Raw genomic sequence first — 21,807 nt, forward strand, 5'->3', positions numbered from 1 at the left:
TGAGACGTTCCGCTTTCCAGTGCAGCGTCGTCCAACCGAACCCCGCTGATACTTTTCTATATTTTAAAATATTCTGTACAGTAGCAACAATATATCCAAGGTTTATTTCAAACCAATATAAGATATGAATTATTGGGCAATTTATCTTAAATTCGGCATCTAAGAGATTAATCGTTTACTTTTGGTTAAGGTACATTTTATTCATTTACAATAGCTTCACTCTGAATCTTGCACCCATACCAGCGATCAAGGTTACACTAAATTGGAGATCTTGTAATGGAGTTCGGCGAGCTTGCCAACATCAATAAAATTCTCTGTATGATAACCAATATAATAACAGTCATTTCGCAGAAGGACTCGTATTTATACACCGCATAATATGCACGTCACAACATTTCCATAGGTGCATATTAAGAAGTCATAAAAGATCACGAAGCTCATTTTTCCCAGTTATATGAACGCAACTCATTTTACCATGTGACTGACATCAGCTGATCGGCGGGCGGAACTGGATAAAAACATGGTGGTTTTACTGAGCAGGTTACCTGTCACAGACTGTCTAAAAGTAAGTACCAAGCGTTGTGCTGATGAATAATGATACGAGTTTGGTTTAATAAATGTCTAATGTTACGACTTATTCACAGCAATCGCAGAGAGCGCAGTCATCCGTAGTCAGCACATTCAGCAGCACGTAGTTTCAATACATGTGTCCTACAGACTGTAGATCTACTTAAAACACAGCTATGAAGAAGCTGTTGTATAGTGGCCTCCAGTTAACTAAATGTATGGGCTCATTAGATTATTGATTCCTTTATTATGAAATGTACGGAGTCTGGAGTGTGCCATCAAAATAATTATAAACGTCAGCGTCTGACTATAATCTCTCTCTCTAAGTTGTTATAATTTGATTTCATTGCCATTACACATTAAAATAAGTTTAATATTAGCATTAAACAGACTAAAGTAATAAATCTGTTTCCTTAGTATGTCTTGAAATGAATGAATCATTTAGTTTTAAAATAAAATATATTTTGTGAAATGTTACATTTGGCTTAATTATCACCAATATAATATATTAATTATTGGGCCTCTACCTTAAATTCAGGTTCTAAGCGATTCATCGTTTGCATTTTGTTAAGGTACATTTTATATGTTTACAATAAATTCACTCTGAATGGCGTGACCGACATCAGCTGATCAGCAGGTCTTACATGTCTGTTATATTCCATCTCACATTTCCTTTGTCTCGCAGTAAAATGCGTAGCCTACTGATGAGCCAAAACAGTTTGTCCAACCAGTGTCCAAACTGCACCCTGAACCATACACCAGCAGGGTGGAGTCCCATCACCATCATCAAAAATCTTGTGCCAAGATAACCCCTCTGGCCCCTCTTTTTCCACACTACCGTACCAAATGCCAAACTCCAGTCCTCACAGTATTGCCTGCTGTGTAGCTGTGTCACAGGGTGGTGGATGGACTGTGCGGACGGGAGCCTCCTCGCAGGGGGGATTACAGCGCCACCTGGAGCCTGGAGGAGTGGCTGGAGCTGCTCAGCTCCCTGACAGCCTTCTTCCGCCTGGCGGTGGGGAACAACAGCTCAGACGAAGAGGTGAGACAGCAGCGGGACAGGAGGGACTGTTTTAGCAAAGGCTGTCATTTAGAAATAAATAAAAAAAGTTGTCTTTGATCATACAGCACACAGTGTGTGAGTGTGTGTGTGTGTGTGTGAAGGAAGCAGGTGTTTTTACTTTCAGCAGCAGTTAAAGAGCAGCTGGACGTATGGTGGCTGCTCTCAGGTCAGATTCTTAGCTCTGCTCCTGCTGGCTGTGCACAGGTGCTGGCGGGGCTGGCGGACGTGGGCAGCAGCCATGCTCAGATGTTGCTGAGTGTGCTGAGAGCCAGAGAGGAGGAGATCCGCCACTCTCTGCTGGACAGAACCAACTCCATCTCCTCTGCTACTCTGCAGGATTTTGACTGGCAGCTAAAGGTGAGCTAAAGTTTGATCCCTCAGTGTTTTAATCTGTTGCTTTTCCAATGTAAATGGGCTGGACATGCACACCTGAGCTGACAGTAGGCAGGGTGACACACTCAAGGCATCAGCTAAGCACGTATGCAGGATGAGTCTTGTCACTGATTGGTCAAAGGCCTGCCTGCAACATTTGTTTGGCATCTGACTTCTGGCCACCTCCTGCAATGCCACTGTGTCTAAACGTCACCTTTTCTATTTCCTGTTCCTGGCCCCGCCCATCCTCTTCCTCCAGCTGGCTCTGTCCAGTGATAAGATCTCATCCCTCCACACTCCTCTGCTCGGCCTCAGTCTGGATGTGAGAGAGAACGGAGCCCTGCGGCCTGTCGCCATGGAGATGAACAGAGAGGAGTTAAACACACTCATCAATTCACTAGAGGCTGCTAATAAGGTAGACACAGACTCTCTGTGTGTGGGTGTGTCTGTGTGTGTGTCTCTCTGTATATGTGTAGAGTTGCGACTAGTTCATTTTAAAATGAAATTTTCTAGATAACGTTTGAAAAAAAAAAACACTTTTGGTTTTATGTAGCTGATCCAAGTAAGAAAAGGATCTTAACACAGAACTCCACTGATTTAACATGTGCACATGTAACACTGTTGGATTCACGACAGACCGTTCAAAAGCTACCCTTTGGTTCTATTTTAGTATTGTAACATTTAAAAGACTAAATGATCATTTGAAAAAAAAAAAAAAAAAAAAAACTTGCAAAAAGCACTGAGAGGGTGCAGATCTCCACCAAGGCCAATGGCAAACAATGTACACCAGACTTCAGAGAAAAAAAATCTAATTTATAGTAAACAATCCAGACCTGCCCCACAATTGAATGGATTTTTCTCTGGCCTGTTCCCTGTCTGCCCAACAAGTTTGGTGCAAATTGGTTCAGCACTTTTTGCCTAATCCTGATGACAAATAAGCAAATAAACCAACAAACCCATAAACAAAACAGACAGAGGTGAAGACATAACCTCCATGGCAGAGGGAATAAAGACTGACCTAACTTACAAAGGCTGAGAAAGACAAAGGGTCACAATCGACTCAGGCCAAGGGACGCACAGGCACTTTTCAAAAATGCATGAATGAGGTATTAGATATTTATAAAGGTATTAGGAGAAACACTGCCAACTGCTGAATTTTTCACATTCATGGAGACTAAAGCCTGAGTGGCTGTACTGTTACAGTACAGAGCCAGAGCTCTGCAGCACAGTGGCTTCAGAGAGTGTTCACTTTTTGCTTTCTGAAAATGGATTTTTTTTTTTTTTTTTTTTATTTACCCATGATTCTACACTCACTAACCCAAAATGACAAAGTGAAAAAAAAACATTTTTAGAAATTTTGGAAACTTTATTAAAACTCAAAAACTGAAAGGGCTTATTTATTTAAGTATTCTGACCTTTAATCCAGTACTTTGTAGAAGCCCTTCAGGCAGCAAACACAGCTTTGAGTCCTCTCCAGTTCCATCAGATTGCATGGGAAGCATCATCTCCAGGTCTCTCCACAGACTGTTCTGTGAGGATCTGCCAGGAAGGAAGGGAAGAAGTCACAAAGCTGTAATTGCTGCTAAAGAAGCTTCTACAAAAGTATTGAATTATGGGTCTGAAATATGGCAGTTTTATCAATTTAAAATCAAATCTATGACAAAATAAAGTCTGCAAAAACTGAAGCAACTATACATCAAGGCAAACAGTCACATCAATAACTGTCAGGATTTTCTAATAAATTACAGTATAAATCAGTGGTTTTGGCCCTTAATGGGATTTATTGGCATTAAGAAAAACTCCAGCAATGTCCCTTTAAAGCTGCATGAATTACCTTTTTTGGCCACTTGGGGGCAGAACTGTAGAACAAGCTAAAAATCACATGCTCTTGACTGTTACCGATTCACTGTGAACGGCACCTTTCACAGTACACAGTCATTTTATGTATTGTCAATATAGAAACACTGGATAGGGCACCTTTAACTATCCTCATTATTAACATTAACAGCTAACAAGCTAACAAGTTGTTCCACTTTTTTTTTTGCCAGCATTAAATATCTGCGGTTACTAAGTTATACACGAAATGCTAAAAATTTTTATTTATTCATGTCTCCCAGGTGGTGCTGCAGCTGAAATGACAGAAAGATGGTGGACCTCTGATCCCATTAAAGCCCATGAGCACAGGAGGTCCAGTGAAAGGATGTCATGTCATCACAAACATCTGAAAGAGCTTCTCTCCCCGCGTCGACACAGTTTATTCAGACGTAACGATGATTAGCGAGTGCTGTCCTTTGTTATTCAGTGGTGTATGTGAGCAGTCGAAACACTGTGGTGTTTTTTGCAGCGCACTGTGTTGTGTCATGAACATGTTGAAGTAAACGTTTCTTTGCTTTTTGATTTCATCGACTTTAATTCAACCTCTGTTTTACTAAGTGCCTTTGTTTCCTGCCTTTATGATGAGTGGTGCCATTATATATGACTGATCACTTCACAGAGAGCAGGAATGAAGCCGGCATTTCTCCGGTCATTGATGCTTTAACAGACAGTTAACTGGGACTGCAGAGATGCACTACATTCAGCTGGTGTGGGAGAAACTGGTCTAAGGTGCCGAGTGTGATGATGGAGCTCCATCTGTCAGCAGGCTCAGCAAACACAGTCCAGGAAAACAAATCTTTACAAAACACAGCTTTAAAATGACTGGAAACATCTGGGCTCTAACAATTCAACCAAACTTTCTCCAATATGATGTCTGAACTAACTTCAGGATGAAATTTAAGAGTCTTGTGACTGCTGTGAACGTTTCCACCTCCTGAGTTATGCAGTGGGAAAACAGGTCTGTGTGCCTCTCTGCAGTGGTATGTGGTATAACAACTGAACTGATGAGCCAAGCAACACTATATTCTAAAATCTGATATTTACCCAAAGGTAAATATCTAAAAGATAAACTGATTATTGAAATCAAAAAGATTCCGATTCTCCTCAGTTAATTTCATTCTCACCGTTAGATTAGGGCACCTTTGGTAGTAATACAGCAAAGGTCAGAAAATTTTCAGAAACATTAGGATTTGATTTAAGTTGTATTGAAAATATATATTAGGAATAATCCTCTATGGCTTTATGACAAATCAACAACACATACAGTTTTGAAAAGGCAGTTGCCTGTGTGAGTCAGTTAGAAATCCTGCTCTAAAATTTGGGTAGTTTAATTTTTTTGACAAAATACAAAGATTATTCAAGTAGTCTGATTTTCCTTAAGGAAGTATTTTGATCATTTGAGCTATCGGAGGGAGTTTTGACATGAATTGTAACCCCATTTGACTGAATTCTTAGATTTTTAAAATGTCTCTGGTGAGCTATAACCCAGCCAATAAATCAGCTGCCTGATATTTTCAATCCATGTTTGTTAATCGCAGATACAGGAGCTTCAGAAAGTATTCAGACCCCTTTAGTTTGTTTATGCTTTGCGTTGTAGATTTAGCTGTACATTGATAAAATTGACATTTTCCTGTCAGTAGTTACTTCTTGCCGACTTACTCAGTTTGTCCAGAGGGTCAACTCCATGATGAGTCCTGGTGGCTCCAAACTTTTTCCAGGAAGCTCCAGGAAACTTTCAAAGCTTTAGAAATGATTTTAGACTCTTCTCCTGAGAGAGGACAGAGATCCACACAGAGCCTCTTGGACTTCTTAGCTTAGCTTTTGTCCTAACATATAGTATGAAGGTGTGTGCCTTTCAGAACTATGTCCAGCCAATTCAGTTTGCCGCAGGTGATCTCAATCAAGCTCTAGGCACCTCTGAAGGATAATTAAAGCAAAGAAGATGCAGCTGAGCAGCTGAGCTTTCACTAGCAGATCACCACCCAGAGTGGGTGTGTCTCTGCAGCCCTCTACCTCTCTGGCTGGACCGGATGCTGAGGGAGGGTTACACATTACAGTGCTACCTGTCATCAGCCTCCACCTTTCACCGGCGTTCTAGGAGCTGTTCTCCCCGCTGCCGCAGAGAGAGCAGCATTGGAGGAGGAGGATGTATCGTTACTGCTGAAGAAATGAGCTACGTCCACTGCCCAAAATATCGGGGAACAGGAGACCCATTCTCCACCCACCCAGCATCCTTTTCCCATGCTGATGACCTGACAGTTGCTGAAATGCATCCAACCAGGCGACTGGATGACATTTTTATATCTGATGGATGCATATTTTCACACAGCGCCAAGCACTTTCTCCAAATGTGTGGAGAGGGCATTGAGAGAGAGAGCGGGCCATGAGGATTCTGACCTACATAGACGACTGGCTGATCCTCTCCTCCTCACAGCAGGGATGATGATCTTTCTTTGGGATGATGCTCTCAGGAGAGCTGCAAGCTGGATTAACACAGGCCAAGCAATTAGCCCCCGATGTTGGACAGGCACAGCTCTAGTGTTCCTCAAATCTAAGTTCGCTCAGGGGTTAAAAGTTGGAACAGTAAGGTTGATTGGATCTCTAAGGGGATTGATCAGAAAAAGGTGTGCTGATGTTTGCCAAGGTTTTAAGGCTCTCAGGATCAGAGGTAGTAAGGAGTCCTGGTTTAAAAACCAGGCAGCATATGAGGATTTTCTCAAACTCCAGCTCAGTATTTTAGAACATGGGTGTAGAAGGTGTAGTTGGGTGCAGGGTGACATCCTTATCGCTGAGTCGTTGGCCAGCCCTCCAGGGTGTCTTTGAAGATCCTGCTGGTCCTATGGAGAAGATCCAGTCTAACAGACAGTCCAGTTTTCACCAGTGTGAGCAGCAAAGGCAGCCACGTCTACTTAGAATATAAGTAGAAATAGATGAGAAATAAAATAATCAAAGCTAAGAGTGGGCAGAGAAGAAAGTGTGTGTGTGTGCTCTGGGTAACTCAAGGTGACATTTGTGTCGAGGCTGCAGCCTTCCAGTTGATTAGACAGCGGGGCTGTCTGATTAGTAATAAGAATGGGTACGACTGCCGACAGACACTGTCATGCTAAATGTGCTAATGGCATTCGTCTTCACTCCAGAGCTTCGCGTTAATCATGAGAATGAGCGTTGCCTCCGACAGCTGCAGACATGCTAACTGGACTAATGGCATTCTCCTCCAGCCGCTGCAGTTTCTCTCCAGAACCTCAGTCCCTATAAAGAGCAGCGGGCCTTCATGTCTGCCGTGTCAGTGTGCAGATGGATAGAAAAAGAGGCTGTGTCGGTGCTGTGCTCAGTCAAAGCTGTTACAGCTAGAGCTGAATGTGAGGAAGAATCGGTGCACTTCTCTCCTCTCAGAGGGATGATGTTACAGTTTGCTTTTTTTTTTTTTTTTTTACTGATTATTTAGTTATGAGGGCTTTATAATAAACTGTAACCACCATAAAATGTAGAAAAGGAGTTACTGTCAAATGTAAGCATCCCTGCTGCCTGCAGAGATATATAATGTCTGTAAGACACTGATTTCCCTGCTGAACTGCAGTGAAATGACCAACAATCGAAGTCCAGTTCGAGATTTAAGCTGCCTCATTAGCTCAAAGGTTCAGATGCCTCTGATTTCCTGGTGCACATTGGATCTTCTATAAGTTTTGCTTAAACCTATCCAGCTCATATGAAATGAAATTCAAATCTGATGTATGGAACTGTAGATAAATTAGCTCATCCTCAAAAAATTTCACATATAAATGCACAAGTCCACATGTTTCAGGTTATTTGAATGAGGTTTATGTTATCATGGCTGGATGAACCTGTTAGAGGGCCCTGGGGAAAAATCCTTTTGTTGGCCCCCCATAACCACCAAAAACAAACAGACAAAACCAACATGTAAACCAATAAAAATAGACTTTCACTGTGGCTGGTAGAGATGTCAGCAGTTTTATTTAAACTCTATTCTTTGAAGTCTCTATAAGTTGACACAAAGAATTTGTATTTTGTGTTTTCTCCCTCTCACACGTATCCATATGCTCCCACTCTCTCTCTCTCTCTCTCACACACACATGTCCACACAGTCATTCCTGCACAGTGTCTTATGTTATGTCTTATGTCTCATCTTTAGACAAGCAGCAAGACACACACTCACTCACGCACACACACACACACACACACCGCAAACACACCGACATCCCATTCCACTTGAGAGCACATATAGAGCATGAGAGAAGAATTGTACAGTAATTTTTACACAATAAGAGTCCAGCACATGTCCTCCCCGTCCCACAGCCTGTGGGCAAACCAGTTGTTCAAGGCTTGCATCAGCTACTCCGTTCACAGAGAACATGCGTCTATCTGCTCTGGGTTCTTTGTGGTAAAGAAAGGCAAGCCATTTTTTTTCTTTTCTTTTTTTTCCCCCCGTAATTCTTTTTTTCACCTCCTGTCTGTCCACTCTGCTCTGTCCACAAACAGCAACACTGACAGCGTGGAGACCAGCCTTGCAGGAGACTTGCCGGACACTGAATTCAAAAGATTGTCGTTGTAATGCTGGAATGTCTTACTACGATCTACGCTTAGATAATGGTACTGTACGTCAGAGCCTCAGAAAAGATCTTAAAGTGTCCACTTCTGTCTCTGGTACTCCTTGTTCTTCTTAATCTAAAAAAGTACAAGATGGTTTGCTTTAAATTCTACTCACTAGATAGAAGTTAAGTTAAACCCTGTGAAAATATTGAGATTCTTGGTAAAGGCACAATATTCAGCCATGAGAAAAGAGCGCACTGCTATATTGTATCCTGTAGAAGCCTATCTGATTTTTCTGCTTTTTTTTTTTTTTTTTTTTTTTTTTGAAGCCCTGATAAGACAGGCAGTTGTCCTGATCCTTGAGTTGCCATACTGCAAAAAATTTTGTCCTCAGCTGGGGCGAACCTTTGAGGAAGAAAACAGGTGTCACCGCAGACAGAATTCTGGTTTGTTCCAACTTGGGTGTTTGGGCGACCTTGTAGCTTTGGCCATCATTTCTATCAGTAATAATATCCAGGTCTCTACAAAAAGCCAGCACCTCCGGATTCCACACAGTTTGCAAGTGAGATGACAGAGGATGGCCTCACAGGCCAACAAAGTTGTGTATCGCTAAGAAATTTATAGTTTATGGGTTTTGTGATGGCAGCAGGTTCAAAATGAAACACTAACAGAACTAGAACACAAAGAAACCTGATCTGAGTGTTTGCTAAGTCAGACCCCCTTAGGTCTAGAATGTGGGACGTATATCATGTGACTGGGGCCAGAACAAAGAATTATACAAACACACAATTTGTCTGAGTTTACTACCACATCAGGTGCCTCTGCTGTCCATGTTAAACTTCTTAAAGTGTTGGTGTATCTCTAGAAATTACAGCTGTATTGTATGATTTTGCATCTTTCAATTTAAACCTTTTTTTTTTTTTATGTTCAGTGCCAACGCAGGAAGTGTAAATTTCCCTACCCTTGACCCAGTGTTTTAGTTACTGAACCCTAACCACAGAGTACTTTAATCATTTGCCACAACCACAGTTATGCTAGAATTGCTAGTTCTCTGAAGAACTAAAAAAAAAAAAAATCAGTGTGATAAATCATTTCTATTTTAATTCATGTAGTATGGAGAAAAGAACACAACAGTGTTTGTTGGTTGTTCTCTGGATGGGACCTTCCAAGCTTTTTGTACAGTCATGTAAAACAAGACTGAGAAAACACTTCCTAGTGTTAAACACTAAGCTAGCGTTTAGCAAATGAGTGTTTAGCAAATGAGAAACCTGGCTATCATTTGTTCTTGACTTTCTGTGTTAGTGTGCAGTGAACATTCCTGTGTGCAGCTAGCCATTTGCATTCATTCATTCTAACATAAAAAGCATAAACACGAACACATCAGTGCATGTCTTATCATATCAAAAATATTCACACTTGCCATGTGTGAATATTGTAGAAATTGTCATTGGTATGTACTACATTATCATTTAATGTAATTGTCCAATATTGACATTTTTACAGTTGGTGACTGATAAACCTGATCTGATGCACCCACGCACTGTGGATGACTGGGAAAATGCTGTCTGCTTTGATGTATCCTGGTCCCAGCTGCACCACCTTGACGGCACAGTGAGCCTGTGGTTTAAATACCGCAAGGTCGTGAACCGAGCATCACTGAAACTGTGCCTGCCTGGGGATGAGGTGTTAATGGGTTGGCAGGTATTAACTACTGCCTTTACACTGGGTGATGCCTGCAGATCAACATGTTGCTACCAGCAAGGCCTTACACGTTGAACGAAATAACGTTGCCTGTCGTGCCAAAGAATGTTCAGAAATATTTTTGTGGAACATTCAGATGGAATGACCCGGCTACTTCAGATGAAATCATCTAATCAATCTCACTAACACCTTGAAATGAACATAAATGCAGCACAGAAAGCAGCTCCATCCATCAGCCTTGGCACTGTAGAGCGCTGACATCAGCTGTAACACCAGTAAGCTACAGGGACATGGAAAAGTCACACTATTGACTCGAGGCAGCTGTTATCAGGGCCAACATGGTATTTCCAGGAGCTGTAAATACATACTGTAAATAATTTTCGGGTCACTGAGCGTACATTCAAGTTACAAAGTCCCAGCCAGAAAATCTGTGCTGTAAGCCTGCCTCAGCTTACTGTGTGTAACAAAGCCTTTGAGCCACGAGATGGAGAAAGAATGCACATTTTTATTACATTCGGCTCACAAGGGCTCACTGAATGCATTTATGAAAATGCTATTAATCATAAGATATGGCCATCAGAGTCACCAGATCTCAACCCAGCTGAACGCAACAATGTCTTGGACAGAGCTCTCCACCACCATCTTTTGGAGGAATGGTACTCTTCTACAGAACTGGAGAATCTATGACAAGGAGCACTGAGGCTGTCACAGCAGCTTACTAACACGCTACCTGTTGGTTTTTCTTTGCATTTCTCACCCATGTGTAGATGTTAGAGTTCCTGATGTAAAAGAACTGTCATCATCACATATCAGCCATAGTCCTTCACTAACTTTGGTAACATCTTCTCTGTCCAGCACACATGCCATGATATAACTTGTCTGATATATAACTTGTTTTGATGATATAACTTGATATATGATATAACTTGTATTTTAGGCTTTTCTTTTATTTTACAGTTTTCAGCACAGACAGGAAGGTCTGCCTTAAAAAAAATGCTTCACTTTAGTTTCCTGCCCTGTCTTTCAAGTGACACATAATATTGGACATGTCAGTATTGGACAATTCTGTAAAACCCTGGAATATGTTCAATTACAATGTCTGAGAACGCTTGTCTTTATCTGTACATGGCAAGTATGGTTAAAGTTAGGGCAAGACTTTGGTTGGAAATGTGGTTACGGTTGGGCAACTGAGACACTTGGCAGGGGTTAGGGAAATTGCAGGTCTGTGAAAGACCACCAGCTTCAGTCTCCTGCATGAAATGCCAGACTTGTGCCCCCCCCCAATTCCCTGAATTCCACACCCTCACTTCCCCCTCACTATACTGTGTTCTGTAAAGGACACACTACTTCCTACATTAGCACTGAACATAATTCGTGAAGTTACGAATTGTCCAATGTGGACGTAATTTCTAGGGACACTCACATAGACATCACTGTGTATGCTCTTTCTGTCTTTGCCACTAGGTTCTCTTCTAAAACGTATTTGGAGTTTGAGCTGGAACAAAAATTGAACTTGGGTCTTACAACTGATCCCCAGACCTTAATAATAAACAAAATGTTGACCTCATGCATGCCCTTTAACTATTTAACACTTTGAGGTGGATGGGCTTCTATGCTTATATACAACATAGTGTCAGGTATCTGACAAAAACGTTTTTCAGAAGACACTGGCACCAAGCATCTCACCACCAGCAGCGTGCTTTATCAGGGCTTGAGATTTTGAATGTGGTTTTGAAAGCGTGGTGACATCATTGGTCATTCTTTACCTGATTTCTTTTAAAGAAGATTTGCATTGTACATGCTCACAGACACTGTGAGGATACTGTTGGTACAAATCCGACTACGTTTTACTTTTTGAGAGATTAGTGGAGTTCCAATTAACATCTGCCCTGTGCTTATCTTAAATGCCATGATTGTTCAAAAGCATACAGTATAATGATTATAATACAGTGGCCCAGTAGAGCCATGCAAAGCTTTGTTTTGTTTTGTTTTTTTCATAGATATGAAAGGGAACTAAATTTGGTTTACAGTGCAAAAGCAGGTAAATGCACATGCACTCTGCACAATCCTAACAAAATCATGGCATTCGTGAAAAGCAATGTAACTATGTTTATTAGCTCACAGATGGCTGTCAGAGAGGGATTCCAACACAAGGATACACACCCAGCTCCACAAAAATGACCCTCCGTCAGGGCACTGAGCCCAAAATCAAATGAGGACTACCTCACCACGGTGGCATTCACCCAAACATCTTCTGTTTATCAGCTGAAGGAGCTTCAATCAAAAGTGAAAACTGTTTTAGTTACCCACTGTTTTTGCACTGGGCTTCTGTGTCGCTCTCTTTTTTGTTTGTTTTTTACCTTAAGAGCAAATTAAAGTTGTGTCCCATTCACATGCAAAAAGTGAGATAACAGAAGGTAAGAAAATGAGATAGAACAAATGAAAGATCATTGCCCATAACGTTGGGGTCACCAAAGTCTTTTTGGCAAGTTTGGACTTAGAAATACCATACCTCTACTGTGTCTTAGTATTTTTTATCTATATCTATTTTGTATGGATGAGTACAGTAAAAGTGATAGAATTTTTAATAAATTATACCTCTGTTTTATATACACACACACATATGTATATATATGTGTTTATATATGTATACGTATGTATGCATGTATACATATATACATGCATACATACATGCATATATATTTTTTTAAAATACAATATAATATATTAAATTGTATTTACATTGTAAAGACATCCAGCACTACTCGTTCCAAAACATGATTTATAGAAATGGACTGAACACTCCTCTGTTTTCATTGCTGTACAAGACCTAGGTAGCTTTTCTAACAAATCACGAGCAGCAGTGCTGCCACACAGGCTCACTACTGCCACCCTAGTGGACATAGTAAAGCCAGTAGACCAGGTTGAAAAAGGTGAATGTGATTGGGAAGACGACACGGGACCACTTGTCTATGGCGTTGACATCCGTGAGGTCAGGGATCTTGACTTTGAGCTGTGAGGCCCTTCTCCTCAAGCGGCCCTTCTTATGGCCTATTGGCCTGTCGAGGGCCGGTCGTCCGTACAGGTCTCGACTCGTCATAGGCTTGCGGTACTGTATGCTGGCGCTGTCGTAAGAGAACATGGTGGCCCGAGGGTCGTTGAGTGCACCCATCATATCTGCTCCACCCATCTCACTGGTTAGGTTGGTCAGGAGGATGTTGCCATGAGCATCAACCTAAGGGATGTTATCAGATTTCATTAAATTCATTTTTTTAACCAAAACTCAAGTAGGCAGCAAAGTCAAAACAGCATTTGATTTTGGTGTGGCATGCATTTATGTAGGCATTTTCCTTTTAAGAAAGCTTCTTTTAGAAAGATTTTAGGGAAGCATATAATAGTTTCTTAGAGGAGTTAGAAATCTTACAACACCTTGTGTCAACAACTAAAAGGTGGAAGAAGAACGAAAACTCCAGGTGTATGCTTCAAGCAAACTGCTTATCGGATCATCTCCCACACCTGCATCTGACACTTTTTGCAACTTTCCGAAAACCGACAAGCCAATGATCATACCCTTTTTATGCTGCAATTGGCTGTGTGTGGAAGTTTTACAGTGAGCAGGGTTTGAACTTCACAACATTTTACCCTTTATTATTTTCGTAACACAACTGCTTCTGTCGCTTTTTGACTAAGGACGCAGTGTTTTCATCCTACCTTTGACTGCAACCATTCAGATGTGGTATAAACACTGGTGTATTTAGATATGGCCATAAGATAGGTCCTTTGCAGCACCTGCTGTTGGCTTGGTGTGTGGGCTCTATGATGCCATTTTCAAAATCATATGAAAACTGCACAAAACCTTTTTCCCACCTGCACTTTGTTGCTCTCCAGTCTGCTCTTATTCTCATTGTTGGACTTCGCAGCCTTTTCTGCTACCTTCTTCTGCAGGTGAGGACCACGGCCAAAGAAGATGTAGTTGACAAAGGCATACTCCAGCAAGGCCAGAAAGACAAAGACAAAGCAACCCATGAGGTAAATGTCAATGGCCTTGACATACGGGATCTTGGGCAGAGTTTCTCTCAGGTGGGTATTGATAGTGGTCATGGTCAGCACCGTGGTTATACCTGCAGACAAGTAGAAAAAAATCCCAATCACCTTGACAGTCTCTTACAATTTTATTCTCTTTTCTCTGTTTCAGTAGCAGCATGGCTCTTGAGATATGTAGGTCAGTGTGTAGGTCAGTCCACCACTTTGGTCCAGACTGAAATATCTGGACAGAAACTGGATAAACTGCCATAAATTAAAATAATAATATAATATAATAAAATAAAAACTCAGGGTCCTTAGAGGATGAATGCAAATAACTTTGTTAACCCTTTAACTTTTCATCATCATTTTTATTCAGTGTGTAAGTCTCTGAGTGGTACATTTAGGTGCTGAGCGGTTACACCTTGTAGTGCAGATAATCCACGTGGTTACAAATTTTGAGCTGAGAAGCACGAACCCACTGAGAGCATAAATCATGCATCTTCCCATCTCTTATGCATTCTTCCTAAAAGAGTACTTGCCTCAACTGCTCAAAGCCCTGATCTGGCCAAGTATCTTGGAGAGATAAGAGATGGTGAGTTCAGGGCTGTTTTCCTTTGACAACTGTTCAAAAAAAAAAAAAAAAAACTAAAACTGGATGTGGGAATTGTCTTTCCAGGCTGTTACAGGGGATCTGCATCTGTCTGACTAGGACTAACTCAACCTCCTTATCAAATGGCTAAGGCCAGAGTCATCAGAACATTCCTTAGAGCCACATTTCTGTGCTGTTTCTAGCTGATTGCCTGTGTGTGACTATATATTCAAAGGTACTTATTGGTGATGTTAAGCTGGGTCCAGTCATGGTTAAGCTTTCCTTAACCTTTGCCTCCACTTAAACCCATTTTTATGTACTGTACTTTCACAGATGACCACTGCTTCGCAAAGGAGAGTGGATTCCGGTAAAATTTACTAAAGTGGCAGTAATTAAGTAGCTCTACTGTGCTCTGACTCACCTCTGGTTCACACACTGACACGGCCCGAGTAATGGAAGACTTATAGCCATTATAAACACTGGAATGGTTCGACCATTAACTTGATAAGCCTTTGTCGCCTCAGTAACTCAGGCCCTTCTAGCAGGCCAGCTGACACAGAAGGTTCTCTCTTGCCTAATCACAATATGACTGCAAGATGACTCGAGAGGAGCAATATGACTGCAGTTAGAGTGGAGCTGTCTAAAGCAGTGGCAGTCCCAATTTGATACTCTATAATCCTCCACAGAAAGTCCAGAGAGTCTTTTATTTCCAGCCTAATTAACAACAATGTGTAAGTACCTCTGTCTTCATGTATATATTGGGATATTGCACTGGATGATGAAAAGCTTCAACTTGAGATATTAAAGCAATCATTCAAATCAAACATTTAAAGCAACCTCATGATGACACTAGAGGTATGTCTGTGCAAAATGTTATCTCAATTAATAGAAAATTCATATTTGTTGAGATAGTTTTAGTGTCGCCCAAAGCATTCAAAAAAAGAAAAAGAAAGAAAAGAGAAAAAAAAGGATGGACAATAGAGTTTGTATGCAAACCCAAGCCCACTTGGGTCATGGTACAGCCTGCAACATCAGTCTTATACTACTACATAAACTACGCCTTTGAGGACCTGCAGCAGAAATGAAGCTATGTAACAGTACCAAAGAGGGCTCCACCGAAGAAGACCTAGAAAAACCCCACTTTGGAAAAGAGAGACATAAAAAAGCTAGACTGAAATTTAGTAAAAGGCATCTCGACAGCCCACAATGCATTTGGGAGACTTTCCTTTGGACAGAGGAAACAGAATTAGAGCTTTTTGGTGAGTCACATCAGCTCTATGTTCACAGAAGAAAAAAAAAATGAAGCTTTCAGTGAAAAGCATCCCCACTGTGAAACATGGAGGAGGCTCAGTTATGTTATGGGATTGCTTTGCCGAGTCTGGTACACGTGGCCATTATCAAGACATTCTGGAGGGAAACATGCTGCCTAGTGTCAGAGAGCTCTGTCTCAGCTGCAGGTCGTGGCTACTCCAGTAGGATAATGACCCAAAACATGCATGTCAAAGCAGCTGAGAATGGACGAGAAGAAAACATTGGAGCATTCTGAAAAGGCCTGATATGAGTCCTGATCTTAATCGAACTGAAAGAGCTGAAACTCTGAGAAGGCACCCATCAAACCTGAGAGAACTGGTCTCAATAAAAGCTACAGCATGAACTTGATTACAGTGATTGTCCCAAAAGATTTGTGCTACAGAATATTGGGTTAAGGGTCCCAGTATTTTTGTCCACACCATTTTCATTTTTTGTATTGTTTTTAGTGTGTTTTTTTTTTTTTTTTTTTGTGGAAGGATACCAACACATTTAGCCATGTCTAGGTAAAGCAAAATATAAGCTCTAAAATACTTTATACAAACAAGAGCAACCCTGAATAATGTGTGCGACCTTGCTGTCGCTTGTTAAAATGATTCATGTGTAAAGAGAAATTCTAGATTATTCACAGGATCCACAGTCTCATAGTAAGAGCTACATCACGCTGTCGAAAGGAATTCAGTCTGCCTGGGGGGGTTTTTTGGTTGGTCTGCTCTGCCCTGAGGGTGTTTGCAAATGAGCATTCAGACAAGGCAGGGGGGTGTTAACAAGCCAGTGCTGCCACTGGAGATATTCATGCTCATGTGCATTTAGAGGTGAGTACATTACACTAAAAAGGTTCCTGTATATTTAATTGTGGGACTCTACATGGATCAGAGGGTACATCTGGGATTATAACACCTGTAAGATTACCTGTAAGATTGGGGAAGAGGTAGTTTATGACCTGACACGGTGTTCACTCCCTTTGAGGCGGCTGACCGATGGCACAGAAAGTAGAGCCATCTTTCAACGCTGCTGCTTTCACTGATAAATTAATTATATAATATTGAAAATGATATATAAGCTTAAAAGTGTTATTTGATTTGTGGGCAGTAACCATGGAAACCCTGAGAGGCAAGTGAGAGTTAAAAAAAAACAAAAAACAATTTAGATCTGATTTAGAAAAATTTTCTTTTTTTCCTCACTCGCCTTTCAGGGCCTCTGCAAACATTCCTCTAGCTCATTAAGAGCTGCCTGTTTTCTATCATGGAAGGCTTAAAGTATGAGGTTGCAATTATTACTGTATTTTTCTAAGTTGGCATCAACAAATCCCTGGAAAAAACCAAAAATGTCTCTCAGTAATTTCTGACTTCTCTCCCCTGTCTGTAATGTAAGTGATCCCCTGACTTTTCCTGTTGCACCTTTGGGTTCAGGTTTATTCAGGTTTATTCATGGAGCTCAGTGCGACATAGAAGAGACATACAAATAGAATTTCTGCAAATTCTGCATGACTGAAGTCACCAGCGATGATGGAAAATCCATCTGGGTGTGTTTCCTGCTGCTGCTGCTGCTGAACTGCTGAGTCAGGTAGACTGTTACAGTACCAACAGCAGTAAACTCTCTTGGCAGATAGTAAGACAGGCACTTCACTGTAAACTCCACAATGGGAGAACAGTCATTTGGACACAACCATAGCATTCTTTAATTCAACACTCAGTTTATTTATTTATTTATTTATTTATTTATTTTTGGAGTTGGAGATGTAAAATGACAAAAGCACTGAAACGTTTGATCCGTGAGAGGCCGCTGCGTCTGCACGCGCCACCATGTCCAACCACGTCAATCGCTATCACATTATCAGGTCAAAATTCAATTTCTGCAGAACTAATGACATTACCATTAGTCTCAGTTGCACTTTGTGTGCGTGACAGTGAATGCTAACATGCTAATGTAAAGTGGGTGTAATATTTACCATGTTCACTATATTAGTTTAGCATGTTTTAAAAATTTGCTAACGAATATAAAAGTACAGTTAGTTTCTGACCACATTGCAAGTGGGTGCAGCTTCATTACTAGCTGTAATTATATATATATATACATATATATACATATATATACATATATATATATATATATATATATATATATATATATATATATATATATATATATATATATATATATATATATATAAAGTACAGCTACTGTAGCCATACCCATAGCATAATAAATTCAACCACAACTGCAGCTGTAGTCTGAGCAATGGTCATATCCACAGCCACAGCTTAAAACCACTACAGCCAGGCAGAGCAGCTACAGCTGTGCTCACAGCCAGTGGCTGTGTTCTGTCGGAGCTCTGCCTTTTCAAAGGCGTAATGAGCAATAAATCCATCATGTAAAGTGTCACATTATCTCCCCTCTCTGTACTATCTGCAGAGCCTGTCCGTAAACTGGCAGTGTATTATACCATAACTGGACTGGACCAACACAATAAGGCTGTCAATGGATCAGGAGGAAAACTATTAAAATATTGTGAGGGAACGCAAAAGTGGTTCAGAAACGGTCACCCTTTCGGGAGCTCCATAAAGTGTGGAATACATTAAGATTCTGACCTAATGATGATGGTGGATGAAAAGTCAGGGGATCACCAAAGTTTTTAGGATTCATTGTCTGGGGACCATGCATGTCTGTACAAAATTTCATGGCAACTGTCTAAAAGTTGCTGAGATACTTCTTTCTGGACTAAAGTGGCTGGCCAACTGACCAAACAACAGACATGGCAAAGTGTTACAGAGTCACACAGCTAGGATGAGTTATATCAGCAAAGACAGCAGCCGGTCTGAGAAGAATTTAAAAGTCACTGACCTAAAGCTACTCTGGCAGCCGAGGCATCGTAGTTAATCCAGAAGGAGACCCAGGACAGGATGGTGATCAGGATGGAGGGCATGTAAGTTTGTAGGATGAAATAGCCAATGTTCCTCTTCAGCTTAAAGCTCAGAGACAGACGTGGATAGGAGCCTGTGAAAGACAAAGTATAGGGTGGCTGAAGTGAGCTAAAACCTGACTAACACACATATACCTTTACAAGGTGTATTTACTCTGGGGTACTCGTAGATCCGACTTGTGTTTGCTTTGTGTGAATGTGTCAGAAGGAAGGTTACAATAACCTGAGTGTGAGCCACATTACGGCCTGGTACGTATGGGCTTGGTTGTTACTAAATATTGACAGCTTGTAATTTACTAGATGTAACATCTGTGTAGCTGAAAACAAACTGAACAATTTGCCTGCTACAAGCATAAACACACAACATATGGCCTGCTTGGACTGACTAGATGAGCTAATTGGAAAGGGACAGCATATTTTACCATCAGTGGGTAAAGCGTGGCAGACTGCGTGCATCATTTACTGAAACATGATGCTGCAGTTGACTTTGTTTGTTTTTTTACATTTTCAAATTAAGGCTGATTTCATGTGAAGGTGCAAATAATTCTAAACTATTGCAGTCCCTTAACTCAACACATAAAAAAAGCAAGCTTTTTGAAGGGAGTCTGGAAACACTCTCCCTGGGTAACATGTATAGCTTACTGCTTATTGTTACTCCCACCAGCACAGTCCAGTCATCATTCCTCTGTTATGTCAAACCTGAATATCCCAAGTAACTAAATAAGTGTGTTCACTATGCTCACTGTTGCCTACATAGAGGGAACCACCAGCAGCGAGTGAATCTGAAGACTGAGGATCAGAATCTTTACACATCACCCACAATATGATTTTTTTTCACCAGCTGACCCAGACTGTGGGTTAGTGGTTTTTCAATCCTGACAAACTGAATAACCAGGAAAGATATATTCCATGTCTGTATTCAATGTCATTAAGTCCCTTCTCACATACATACACAGGCTGCCTCTCTGGACTCAGGCCTCCAACTTCACTTTGGCAAACTCATGCAAATACGATGCACATTTAAAATGAACATTTGTGTGGTTCTCAATGAGAGGCTATTTAGCCTTTTTTCAATGGTTGTTGGTGGTTACACAAATAACCCTAGTCCCAAGCTCCCTAGGTGAGGTTCAGTTGTTTCTGTCTTTACCTACAATTCATGAATTCTCATCATAGTAATTATAGGAGATGAATTGAGTTTTGTGAAGGGTAACAACACCCTCAGATTCTGATAGAACTTTTCTTCTTTGAATACGTAATAAAAGATACAACAGAGGATTGAGGTAGGAACCTGTAGAGAGGTGGTGCTATGGTTACATAGCGTGGGGGAGACTGTCTGACTATCACTCAGTGTAGCATGTACAGTGATTTTGGACTGGTGCATGGCTCTGTGTCTCTGCTGGGAGGACAGAGAGACTGGTGGAGCGTTCACAGTCACTAGCAGCCCATTTTATGGCCCTTTGAGAGAGTGAACGGGCACCGGGGTCATACCTGGGATAGCGGGTCTACAGTGTTCCCACATGTTGTGTCTGCTGCCACTGCAGAGAAATAAATATTATTCATGTTTATGCTAATCACGCTTTCTAATGCTACCAGCAGCTATGAGAGGCACAAAGTGAGGCTAAAATTAGCCAGTGCTCTGCTTTTTATAGTCTGCACAGCTGCTGCTACTGCTGCTACCACAGTTAGTGGGGGGGGGGGGGGGGGGGGGGGGCTGTATGAAATGGACCTCGGAGTCCTTGGTTTGCTTTGCCTTGGTTAGGGAGGGGTGAGAGATTTCAGCCGAACTGAATTTTCAGATCCAAGCAGACACATGTAAGCTAATTTTGAGCAAAACAAAACAAAACAAAACAAAACAAAAACAAAAACAAAAACAAAAACAAAAAACAAACAAAAAAAACAAACAAAAAAAAAACAACATGCAACACACTACACCCATTATGTTCCAACAAGAACCTCTGGGATTATGTCAGGAGTTAAAGGTATTGAACTGACACTCTGTGGGGCTTTGTTACCTGTGGCAAACACAGCTTTCTTGGAAAGGGTTTGGTAGTCTATGATGGAGAACTGGGGCAGTTCAATGTTCTCCACCCCAGTGACCGAGCCCCCGTTGCTTCCTCCCTGCCAGTAGAACTCAATGTCGTCAGTGGTGTATCCATCTGAGAGAGGCAGGGAGAACACAACAAGTTAAACCTTGAATGGAACACAAGGACCAACACATTTAGATCCAGGCACAGTACAGTGTATGTATGAGCAGAATGCCATGCTAAGGTGATGACAGCAGGTGTTTTCGCACCTGCTGTGTTTAGTTTGGAACTCAGGAGCATTTTCTCACTTGTTACAGTTACCGTGGACAGGACAGAACTGTGTGCTGTGTAATGAACTGAATGTGAAACAGATAGGTTGGAGATTTTGGTGTTGTTGCTGATGGCTGTGACTGAGTGGTAAATAAACAGGCGAGATGAGTGGATGAGAGCAGACATAATAACAGGTCAGGTGCCTATGAATATAAAGTATGGCTTTGTGAATGTGTCTAACTAGAAATGGAGGAATCTACCTGCCTGTCTATCTGTCTGCCTGCCTGTTTGCATTTTGTTTTTCCTGACTGCTGCTCAGCTGATCGACTTCGAAGCTGAGGACCAAAGGGAGCGCAGTGTGGAGTGTGAAGTTGTCGAGCTTCTGACCTGCACCCTCCCCCCTCTAATTATGCTGGGAGGAGCTGATGGCCAATCGTCTGCTTTTCATGATCAGCCTAGTGAATTTCCTCACTGTCTATATTCCCTGCAGTTCCAGTTCCTTCTCGCTGAACCTCTGAGATGCCAGTGCAAACTCCCTTCA

General features: G+C 41.3%; 2 protein-coding genes across 3 annotated transcripts in view; one reads left to right on the top strand and one right to left on the bottom strand.

The window, feature by feature from the left end:
* The first annotated feature begins 453 nt into the window (after window positions 1–453).
* On the top strand, window positions 454–4,399 carry commd8 (COMM domain containing 8). Its single transcript, XM_041060557.1, has 5 exons — window positions 454–565; window positions 1,454–1,609; window positions 1,835–1,987; window positions 2,262–2,417; window positions 4,120–4,399. Exons 1-5 carry the CDS (start codon window positions 521–523, stop codon window positions 4,138–4,140), a joined length of 531 nt encoding a protein of 176 aa, XP_040916491.1. The 5' UTR covers window positions 454–520; the 3' UTR covers window positions 4,141–4,399.
* An 8,620-nt stretch (window positions 4,400–13,019) lies between these two features.
* gabrb1 (gamma-aminobutyric acid type A receptor subunit beta1) overlaps window positions 13,020–21,807 on the bottom strand; it is a 42,337-nt gene continuing 33,549 nt past the window's right edge. Inside the window, exons 6-9 of one of the 2 annotated variants that reach the window (XM_041060536.1) lie at window positions 20,985–21,128; window positions 18,894–19,046; window positions 13,994–14,247; window positions 13,020–13,361 (exon numbers count right to left, since the gene is read on the bottom strand). In XM_041060536.1, the coding sequence (XP_040916470.1) occupies window positions 13,020–13,361; window positions 13,994–14,247; window positions 18,894–19,046; window positions 20,985–21,128 (893 nt within the window). The remainder of the gene's footprint in view (window positions 13,362–13,993; window positions 14,248–18,893; window positions 19,047–20,984; window positions 21,129–21,807) is intronic. The other variant, XM_041060537.1, reaches the window with a different exon arrangement.

Source organism: Toxotes jaculatrix, chromosome 17, assembly GCF_017976425.1.
Source record: "Toxotes jaculatrix isolate fToxJac2 chromosome 17, fToxJac2.pri, whole genome shotgun sequence".
In the NCBI taxonomy this organism is placed as follows: Eukaryota; Metazoa; Chordata; class Actinopteri; family Toxotidae; genus Toxotes; species Toxotes jaculatrix.

Excerpts from the sequence above, each read along its gene's own strand:
- commd8 (XM_041060557.1), top strand. The coding sequence starts at position 521 with ATGGTGGTTTTACTGAGCAGGTTACCTGTCACAGACTGTCTAAAA. Across the intron at positions 1,610-1,834 it reads ACAACAGCTCAGACGAAGAG|GTGCTGGCGGGGCTGGCGGA; the intron begins GTGAGACAGCAG and ends GGCTGTGCACAG. Across the intron at positions 1,988-2,261 it reads ATTTTGACTGGCAGCTAAAG|CTGGCTCTGTCCAGTGATAA; the intron begins GTGAGCTAAAGT and ends CTCTTCCTCCAG.